At 32.5% G+C, this 12061-nt stretch overlaps 1 protein-coding gene across 1 annotated transcript in view; it reads left to right on the top strand.

Moving 5' to 3' along the window:
• The window catches only part of LOC140450892 (cytochrome P450 9e2-like), a 59611-nt gene that overhangs the window by 24151 nt on the left and 23399 nt on the right, over positions 1-12061 (top strand). Inside the window, exons 3-4 of the mRNA XM_072544574.1 lie at positions 4994-5157; positions 9314-9645. Of these exons, the coding sequence (XP_072400675.1) occupies positions 4994-5157; positions 9314-9645 (496 nt within the window). The remainder of the gene's footprint in view (positions 1-4993; positions 5158-9313; positions 9646-12061) is intronic.

Genomic DNA, 12061 nt, shown 5'->3' with positions numbered 1-12061 from the left:
GGATGCCCCAAGAGAAAAAATGTCCTTAGGACTTCCACAAATGAAGGGGGAGGTAACATAGGGGGAATAATGAGACTATCTACCGACCCATCATATTTATCAACACCTGCTATCCTACCTACAATCAATACTTATCTGTTGTGGACTATCAAATCAAATACATATAATCAAACGAAATAGGCTTAAAAAAATTATCCTAGAAAAGGCACTTCAGAAATATTGACATAAATTTTAAAAACGCCATTTACGTGGCTGTATTTTCAAAAAGGCAATAGAATCTTGTTGCGTTCTGACTATACGATGACGATGATCTTTATATAGAAAATATAGAAAATATAGAAAATAAAAGCAAGAGAACTATAATTATGAAACGACAAGATTACGAAATGAAAAGATTATATAAATCCCTTATATTTACACAGACTGGTTTACAAAAGGTAACCGAATGAGCATAAAAACACAGCTGTTTTAAAAACTTAATATTATTAGACGAATTTAGGATCAATTTCACTCAAAATATGATATGCTAAAATATGATATGACAGAAAAAAAAGGCAATGACTTTTACAGCTGATTGCCACATAAATATCAATGTAAATATGATAATTGAAATATGAAATCCAAATATGATGATTTTGCCACAGCATATGAATATTGTCTCGTACTGTTGTATAGCAATTTGTTGTCACATTTTAACCTGTTTATTTCCTTATTATCCATATATGAGTTGTAAACCGATATTACAAGCTCATTTACTTTTCACAAAGAGACTATATAAGTACAGTTATTACTAAACAAATCTGACTCGAAATATCGTCTATAAGTAACAGTATGCAAAATTTAAATTTTTATGGAGTTCAAAGTAAAAGCCTTCACGAAATTTGAAGTTACAATAAGACCACCGCAATCGAGCGTACTCTTACTCTGGATAATGAATAATTATTTAATCGGTTAATTCTTCAATCACCAGTTCAATATGATGTTTGTCAAATCGGTCCTTTTTAGGACCAACTATTCTACTTATGTCTATAAATAGTAAGGACATATCTACAGATACACACACTCTACTTTACTTAAGCTTATCAGACATATACGCTTAACACAAATGTGACGTATTTCTACTGCAGGAAGCAAATAGAGGGCCAAACCTAGGGTATTTGGTATTAAGCTAATCGCTGAAAATAACGAAATAAACATAATAAATGCCGGCAAAGAAGCAAAGAAAAACTTAAAATAAGAGAGGACAAAATCAGTCAGCTGAGGAAACCTTTCAACGATGTTGAGTTTGGATCCACTATCCACGTATATTATGAACAATATTACGGCTCCTGACTGAGGATCTAAACACAAAACTAATTATAAAATTTGGACAAAAAAATACAACAGTGGCTAATATCCAAAGTCTGTAGACAAGCAAAGTAAAGACAAAGTTGTTGCCTTGCTTAAACCTGACAAAAACCCCAACGACCACAAAAGCTATCGGCCAATATATCTATTTATTTTTTCACCTATACACAATACTTCTGCATATGATCCTTAATATAAACCGATAATAGAAGAAAAACTTAAATTTAAAGATAAAAGTGGCTATATATGACAGGGTAGATCATGTTCGTCACACATACTAAATCTTGCCCAACACAACGAAGACGGATATAAAAAATATCAGACATGAGGAGTGGTATTTGTCAATCTAAATTCTGCTTACGACACCTTAAATTAAAGGACATTTCTCTAAAATCTATGTGATATCCCCTTAGGTAATAGAACAATAGAAGATTTTCCGTATCACTCAATGGTAAGAAAAGATGAAGATTGAAAACGTAGAAGAACGGTCTCCTTTGGGGTACCGTAATGGCACCTACACTGTATAACATTTACACAACCCATTCCAGTAAATACTAGGACTTTTATTATGTAGACGATACATCTTTTGTTGCAGAACCATAAACTTTTGTTGCTGAAGTGGAGAAAGATCTAAATTATATCTTAAACACAATAAAAATATATTATAAATTAATTTTAAGCCAAACCCTGGAAAAAGTCAGGTATGCTCCTTTAATGTCCCTAACAGAGACGCTTTCACAAATTTGAACATATACCTGAACCAATAGTGTCATGAAATCATTAAACACACTTTGTAATTTACAGAACTTTGTTTAAAACTAAATGGCAAACTAGAACCAGAAAAATAGTATTCTCCGCGAACTTGTCAGCTAAAAACGGGAAGCACATCCTTTCACTCTTAAAACGTAGACGCTTAAACTCTATGCTTCTGCTGCCAAATAGGTATACCTAGCTTGTATGGTTGACATCAATACATACTTGACACGTAGATTTAGCTATAAATTAGTCAGCCAAATTAAGCGGATATTAAGATTCTCATCCATACATAAGCTCTACAATATCGTAGTTATCAATCCACCTAATATCCGAAGATAAGTAGCTAGAGAACAAAAGAAACAAAGTCTAGATTCGTAACATTCACTCCACGAATAACAATCCATTTTATGACTAGAATCGAGGAAAAACTGGCTAGATCAACACATCTGCAAGATATACAAAAAAAAAATAAGCTGCTTCTCGCCATCTGAACCCTCAAAAGGAACTTCCTTATGGTAGTTATCTTCCTTAAATCTGCCAGGAAGACTCTTGCCTGCAAACAGCGGTTAACCTGTGTGAATCTGGGGTAATAAAAGATTCATTACACTTTCTTCGTTGACTTTGCCATTCAAATCGCTCTTTTCTGAAGGGACAAGGTTTATTTATTTAAACTCAACATGTAAAGTACAGTCAGTAAGCTATTACTTATAAAGATCATTGCAAATTTAACACTAGCTTCACTTATATTGACTACATATTACCCCTAAATAGGAGATAAAACATTCAGAAGTATCTAATATGGGTGAAGTGGTATAATTTTTGTTAGATAAATTAAGCATTCTTCCCTTTTTTGTGCACTACTATCCATTTTTACACAAAAATATCTATTTAAGCAAATAAATATTTATTTTGAGATAACCTTCTATCCAGAATTATATGTAGTACACAGATAAAACTAGAAATAAAATAATAAAAATCTGTATACAAGATATCATAAAACATTGGATAAAATAAAAAAAGTTCTTACTTATCGAATTCTTAAAATAAAACGTATGAAGACATACTCACGTTAACAAAATACATTAGGAAATTTCCGCATATGAAAAAAATCCAATTTGGTAACGAAATCCTTTTGTATCTATAAAGCTATTTTTAGAAAAGCACGTACCTACCAAAAACAGGTAGTTAATAGTATACATATCTGTTACACACTGTAATGCGTATGAACGATAACAAAAATAAGGAGTCCATATCAACCGTTCAGACTATACGCGAGAAGTATACAGCTTAATGGCAGAGTTGCCAAACTATCAGAGCTTACTTAAACCGATATACCTATGGTTCCAATATACAGTGAAAAAGATCTGAACGACCCCTATAAGATATACACGTGAACTATGCAATATACATTCATGATACAGGGGTACTTAAGGGCTCCACAAAATTTTTAAAAATTATGAAACTATACATGTTGACGAATCGACAGAGCCAATATTATGGAATGGTCAAGTGAGCTCCGTATATCGGTGTCCAGTTGACCACGGAACTCACTTGAACCTGAATTTTAACATGGGCGGAGTCCACTTTATGCCGTAGATATATATATATATATATATATATATATATATATATATATATATATATGTATATATATATATATATATATATATACATATATATATATATATATATATACATATATATATATATATATATATATATATATATATATATATATATATATATATATATATATATATATATATATATGGGCAATTCTCAAAATTTTGGCAAACATTCGCACGAGATTTATATAAGAATCAAAAAGTCAAAGGATACATTTAAAAAAAAAAGTTCAAAAGCATATTACATGATTCTATCTTAATTATATTATAATTTATAATTATATTAGATGACGTTTTTTTAACATTATTGTATTTTTAACATTTATAACATTTTTGCATCGTTAAATTTTTTTGTTCCAATCTTTTTTGCATTTTTTTAATCCTTTTGTAATTTCCTTTTCTTCACTGTTAGAAACGAATTAAGTTTTAATTTAAACAATGTTTACATAGAGGATGATAGTAATTATGCAGTATACTGTAGAAACAAGAGAGATAATTAAAAAAACTTTTGTTTTTGTTCCCATTTGTCCAAATTATTTGAAAAAGCTCTGTTTAGACAATATATGTTTCTGAAATCAAGATCACATTTAATTTCGTCACTTGATTCAATAAATTTATTATTTATTATTTATATAAATTACCATTTGCTACGGCTCTATAAGATATATAGTCTATAAGCCATGGTAGATTTTTAATGGGTCACTTGACCCAGCAAAAATCACATATAAAACAAAAACTACAATATGTAATAACTTTAGAATTATGCTGTCAATTATTATCGGTACATCTAAGTTACAGATAAGATAAACTTACCACTTAAGGGGGTAAGATTTTTTGGCCAAACATTTTTGTACGGTTGTTCTAGCTTAAGTAGATAATACAAAAATAATGACCTGCGACCTTCTTCTCGTGCTATCAATAGAGTGATATCATTTCAGCATCAGTGCTTCATCACACACATTATCGTTTTCGTTTATGATCATCACAGTTGGTGGCACCTCTGTACGCTAACCACTGCAGTGGTCAAGTTTTAGGAGACATTCGTTGGACTTTCCAAGTTTGAATTTGTATCAGCCCGAGTGTCTGATAAAGCACGGATGCTAAAATGAGTGATAACACTATATATGTATATGTATATATATATATGTATATGTATATATATATATATATGTATATGTATATGTATATTTATATATATATATATATATATATATTTATATATATATATATATATATATATCTTCTACATTTTGATTTTTTTGTAGGTATATTGGAATATATCAGTTTACTTTCCCAACACTTCTAATAAGAGACGTGAACCTAATTAAACAAATCGGGGTAAAAGATTTTGATTACTTTATGGACCATCTCCCTTTCCTCCCGGAGAAAGCTGATCCCCTATGGAGTAAAAATTTATTCGCTCTTACGGGTAAGTAACTGATTGGAGCAATTATGTGGGTACATGTCTATACACCATAACTCTTTCAGTTTTAATAAATTTTTGTAATTGGTGAATAAAGACTAGAAATTTTTTATTTTTTATTTGAAACGGCAATGTCTTAACACTTATTATACAGGATGAAAAAAGTCCCTAATAAAGTGATTGATCATTCGTTGGTCTGTGCGATAAATATTTCTAGTTTTGTAACTTAATACATAAGAATCTTAATAAATTTGGCTAATAATTCCTTTTCTCATGTTCTCATGTCTTTCCTCCTTCTTGACGAACTCTATTGCACTTTGGGTCAACAGATATTTTTGTTCTTCTGATATACTTATGCTTTGTCTTTTTGTGAAAGGAGAGTCATATAGTCTTAAATATCTTTTTTATATCCCTGTAAATATTATCCCTAGTTATGTTGAGATACCTATTGTCTCAGCTATGTCGCGTATCTTTAGTGGATGGTGTGCCAATAAGAAATCGTGGATTTGTGTCTTCTTCTTCTTAAAGTGCCCTCTCCTCAATGGAGGTTGGCTACTACAATTTTAAACTCTTCTCTATCTTCAGCTGTTCTTATTAGCTGTTCAAAATTAAGCCCTGTCCATTGTCGGATGTTTCTGAGCCACGATAGTCTTTTCCTTCCTAGGCCTCTCTTTCCCTCGATTTTTCCTTTCACTATAAGTTGGGCATATTGGTACTTATTATTTCTCAGTATGTGGCCCAGGTATGATGTTTTTCTAACTTTTACTGTGTTAAAAAGTTCTCTTTCCTTGCCTATTCTATGGAGCACTTCTTCGTTTGAGGTATGCGATGTCCATGAAATTTTGAGTATTCTCCGGTAGATCCACATTTCAAAGGCCTCCAGTTTATTTACGGTTGATGTTTTGAGGGTCCACGTTTCAACTGCATATAGAAGAGTCGACCAGACGTAGCATTTTGAAAAACGTAGTCTAATTTCGAGTTTTATTCGAGAATCACAAAGCAGTTTTTTTATTTTTTCGAAAGATTTTCTGGCCTGTTCTATTCTCGATCTTATTTCTAGATCAGGATTTAGGCTGCTATCGATCCAACATCCCAGGTACTTAAATCTATTGACCTGTTCTAAAATGTGCCCATTTATTGTGTAAGGTTGAGGTACGTTTTGATTTTTTCGGATTGACATCACTTTGGTTTTTTTAATGTTTATTTTCATACCAAATTGCTCACAGGTCGAGTTGGTCTTGTCGATGAGTCATTGTAGTCCTAAGTCGGAATCCGCAATTAACACTGTATCATCGGCGTATCTGATACTGTTGATATTTACGCCATTCACATTGACTCCATCTTTGGAATCCTCCAATGCTTCTTTAAATAGAAACTCGGAGTAAAGATTATACAGCAGAGGCGACAGAACACATCCTTGTCTAACTCCCCTCCTAATTTCTACTTCTACGGATGTGGAACCTTCGATCCTTACTCTGGCGTTTTGGTTCCAGTACAAGTTTTTTACGAATTTGATGTCTTTTCCATCTAAACCGACTTCTTGCAAACGTTCTAATAGTAGGTCGTGTCTTACTCTATTAAATGCTTTTTCGAAGTCTATAAAGCATATAAATATATCTTTCTGTTGGTCGTAGCATTTTTGGGCGAGAACTAGTAAACTGAACAGGGCTTCTCTCGTTCCCATGCCGGCTCTGAATCCAAACTGATCCTCTCCGATGATTGTTTTGCACTTTCTATAGATACGATTATGTATGGTTTTTAGTAGTACTTTTACTGCATGACTCATAAGGCTTATCAGACGGAACTCATTGCAGTGTTGTAAGTTTGGCTTTTTTGGTAGTGGGATGAATATTGACTCCAGCCAATCTTGGGGTATTTTACCTGTATCATAAATGCGATTGAATAAAAGGACAGATATTTCGATATTTTCTTCGCTGATTTTAACGTTTCTGGGTATATTCCGTCTGGACCTGGGCTTTTATTTGTTTTAAGATGATTAATTGTATTTATGATTTCAGATTTCAGAATTGTTGACCCTTCGTTGTTATTTTCCAATCTTGGTTCTTCTCGTATGTCGTGAAAAAGAATTTTAATATAGTTTTCCCATTCTTTCAGTTTATCTTCCGTTGATTCTAGCAGTTTGCCGTCCGTGTTCAGCATGGTGTGAAAAGTCGTTCTCTTGGTAGTCGCTGTAAACTCTTTTACCTTTTTATGTAAATTAAAAAAATCGTGCCTTTGTTGTAGTTATTCTATTTCCACACATTTTGTTTCCAGCCATTTCTCTTTTGCTTCGGTTATTTTTTTTCGAATTATTCTACTTAGTCTTTTGTATTCTTCGTCCTTTTCATTTTTTCCTTTAGATTCTCTTCGTATGTTCATTAATTGTAAAATCTCTTCTGCCATCCATTCCTGTTTGTTATTTCTAGGTGTTACTTTTAGATGTTTTTCCGTTACATTGTTCATTTGTTCTTTAATAGTTTTCCACAGGACGTTTATGTCATGGTACTCGCTAATTCTATTGTGGTCGATATTTCCTAAATTTTTGTTTAATTCTTTATTTACTGTCTGATGTATGGTGTCATTTTTCAATAATTGGATGTCTAATAGTTGGTGTTGAGGTTTTCGTTTCTTTATTAGTTTCCATCTTGCGCGAACTTTTGCAACAACAGGATTATTATCGGAATTGATGTCAGTTCCAGGATATGTTTTTGCACTGATGATTGCATTGTGATATCTTTTGTTGACCAATATGTAATCTATTTGGTTACGGATTACTCTGTTTTCATTGTGTTGTGGTGAAGTCCAAGTGTACAATCTGCGAGGGTGTAATTTAAACCATGTATTTGTCGCTACCATGTTGTGTTGTTGGCAGAATTCGGTCATTCTCTCTCAGGTCTCGTTTTTTGGTCATCTTTATAAGCTTTTCTACGTCAGCATACCACGCTTCTAGCTCTTCTATGGGTTTATCGGCCGTAGGGGCATAAGTTTGAATGATGTTAATATTTACTGGCTTTCCGGATAGTTGAATAAGAAGACATCGGTCCTAAAATGGCACAAAGTTTGTGACGGCATTGTTATATTTGTCTTCTAAAATTACTCCAACCCCGTTACGATGAACCGGATCATTATTACCCGAGTAATAGAAAGTTTTGTTCATGGTTTTAACTTTACCTGAACCTGGCCATCTAACTTCACTCAAACAAAATATCTGCAACCCTAAACGTTTCATTTCGTGGCATGCATTTGCCAGTTTTCCTGTTTTGAACAGACTTCTAACGTTCCATGTTGCAATCTTAAAGTTTGTATTTAAAATATTTAGGCTATTCCTCCCGGGGATTCTTCGCACCCCTTGATCATCTAAGATCTGCCGGGGACTAGGGGCTATTTCTGTTTGTGCTTTCATTGTAGTTTTCTTGGGAAATATATACCAGAGTGGTTTCCCGTTGCCTTCTCTGGTTTGTATTTTAGCCGATCCTCTGGACACAGACGCTATTTGAAGCCGCCAACTCTGGGTCAGACGCTGCGTGCTAGTTGATCCCTACCACTTACCAACTCATCCGCCCGAAGCCGTTGGTCAGCAAGTGGGGGATCGCTTATACCGGCAATCGCTCGGTAAATTTTCGCCATATCTGGCTACCCTCACTTAGTTTAGCCTGCAGACCAATGCAGTTGCCCGGGGTGTGGCATTTCAAACCTTCGAAAATTTCGAACTTTCTTGCAAAAACAAGAATCAAATCACCGACCGATATTGCTCTTTTTCCATTTTTCTAGAATTCGCGGATACGCCCGCTTTCACACGCGGTCGAAACAAAACTACGGGTCCGATTCGGCTGAAATTTTTACATTGCTCGTCTACGAGAATGTATTACAGGATAGTAGATTTTTCTTAAGATAGTGGCTCCATCGGGCCGTAAGGTTAAGTACTTATCGAACCACCTATTTGTAATATATTATGCGTAATTATAGTGCATGGCCTATGAGTATGAAAACTCGTATACACATTATCATTACAACATGTCGGTGACGAAAGTGCATGTTAAAAAATTACTTTTGATCATTTTTGGTTACTTTAAAATCATACCCCAATTTGAGACTTGATTACCTCATCATAAATATATGTAAGCATTTATATATATTTACATAAGATATTTTGCCTTTCTAGGGCAAAGATGGAAGGACATGCGACCAATTCTTAGCCCATCGTTTACAAGCAGCAAAATGAAATCGATGTTTTTGCTGATGTCCGAATGTGGAGAAAATTTGGTCAAATTCTTTATGGGAAATGACAAGAATACTATCGAAATTGAAATGAAAGACACATTTACTCGTTTCACTAATGACGTTATTGCTACTACAGCTTTTGGATTACAGGTCGATTCTTTAAGAAACCCAGAAAATGAATTCTATCTCATGGGAAAAGAAGCAACCGATTTCTCTGGTTTCTGGAAAGGTATGAAGTTCTTTGGATATTCGACTTTGCCAAAAATATTTGAGGTACGTTTTCTTTTCTAATTACTCATCTTCTTATTATTAGATTATTCTTATTATTAGATTATCCTTAGATTAGAATATTTTTCTTCATTTATCTAGTTTGATTAAGTGGGATAAGGTTTTTTGGTTTTTTATAGTTTTATAATCCTAATTCCTTACCCTGTCGTGAGACACAATATCACCAAAACTTTTCAATCAGAATAGAACAAGTTCAGAATTATATAAATCTGGGTCAAACTATAAAACTTAACAAAGGAAACCTAACAGCAGAGATAAAAAGACGAGTTAGACTGTCATGGGTGGCATTTGGCAAACTATGCTACATTCTTAAAAACAAAAGATATCTACAGCATCTTAAGACCAAAGTATACAATCAATGAGTACTCCTTTTTCTCACTTATAGTTCACAAACGTGGACATTTACAAACGCAAACATGGACAAAATCATAAAAACCCAAAGAGCAATGAAAAGACAAATGCTGCACATAAGACTAATGGATAAAAAGAGTAACGAGTGGATGTTAGACAAGAAGTTGCAAAATTTAAATGGAGATTTGCCGGACACAATATAAGATAGAAAGAAGACCGATGAAACAAAATTCTTTATAAGTTGGAGACCGTGGGAATATAAACGAAGCAGAGGAAGGCCCCAAATGAGATAGGCAGATGATATCAAGAAGCACGTGGGCTCTAGGTGGATGACTGTAGTGACAGACAGAGAAGAATGGAAAAGGATTGGGGAGGCCTATGTCCAAAGATGAATCGAAAAAGGTTAATTAGATAGATAGAATTCCTTACTCTATCTATTTTTATTTAATTTTTTCAATATATTTTATGAAGTTAAATGTGTCGATAGCAATTAAAGTAAATTGTATACCCAAGCTAAACCAAGCCATTCAAAGCGATGCTGAGAATATTTATATTCCACTATGCATCAACAATTTACCCATATAAATTACCATCATTCTTGTACTCATTGCGTCGAGTAAGGACGCAACCGTCTTCGTATAAATATATTTTATATCTACGAAATATTAATGGAGGCAAGAAACAAGTGTATGAAATAAGAAAAAGGATAAAAAGAAAAACGACATTTAAAAATACGGTTAGCTAGAGATAGCAGATATATAAAGAATTGCGTGACTTGGATATGCCTACAAAGTAAATTAAAAATTAATTCCAAGACTTAGTTTTCTAAGATTGGGTGATAGTGATACATTTCATGAGCTTCTAGGATTGCATCGGAGCTCACTGTTAACTTCTTTTTTAATTATTGATAAATCATTTCAGACCAATATGACATTCAGCTTGATGTTTAAACCGTTATCATAATAGAAAATATGTATAAAGTGTGTTATAGGAAAGACCATGACAGTTAAAAAAAGTGATTAGGAATAAGATAGAGTTACTTCTACAGTAAAATAATAACTCTGGATGTTGAAATGATTTTAAATACTGATTACTATCTAAAATTTAAACATTGGACATTTCAAACGAGAAAAACGAACTAAGAATGCTATCAATAAAACAACAATTTACAAGAAATAAATCCAGTTTAAACTAAATACATCAAGGAAAAGTAGTTTGGAGCTAATTGAGCTAATGATAGAGCATAAGTATTATGTTCTCAACTCTCTCAACTATATATATATATATATATATATATATATATATATATATATATATATATATATATATATATATATATATATATTGCAAAAGATACAACCGTTGATTAAATTTAAAATATATTCAATAGTTGAAAAGCAGAGGTTTGATCGGTCAATAATTTAACGATAACTTAATATTAAAACAATAACATTAAAACGTACTAACTAAACGAGAAAAAAAAATCAAAAAACACAAGAAAACTGTAAAAGAGCACTATTGTTCATTTAATTTTCACCGATGGCTTCATGTGAATGTTGGTTTAAGCTTTTTTAGGTTTCAAGGGTCAAGCTAAGGTACAAAAATGAAACAAAGGGGTACCTACATAAGTCTCTTGGAACAAACAAAACCAAACAACAGGAAGTACCTCTAGCAATTTAAAATGGACGCCGGTTCGAGGTGCCAAATTATAACGATTACAACAACTAGTAACTATGAAATAATTATTAGAAATACAGAAATGGTTAGGAGACTTTTCTAAAATAAACAAACAACAATGATTTAGAGAAATAAATCAAACGTTTATTGTTATCTCAACACACACAGTTACACATGCAGATAATACAAAAGTAATTACAATATATATATATATATATATATATATATATATATATATATATATATATATATATATAATTACAAGGATTTAAAACAAAATAATGAAAGATATAAAAAACTTACATATTATGTCCTATCTTTTTAGAAAATCCGTTTTTACAAAACCTACAAATGTTACTGAGCTATAACTATG

This window comes from Diabrotica undecimpunctata, chromosome 1, assembly GCF_040954645.1.
Source record: "Diabrotica undecimpunctata isolate CICGRU chromosome 1, icDiaUnde3, whole genome shotgun sequence".
Lineage (NCBI taxonomy): Eukaryota > Metazoa > Arthropoda > Insecta > Coleoptera > Chrysomelidae > Diabrotica > Diabrotica undecimpunctata.
The sequence above is the reverse complement of the archived record's forward strand: the minus strand, read 5'-3'. Positions and strand labels throughout refer to the sequence as shown.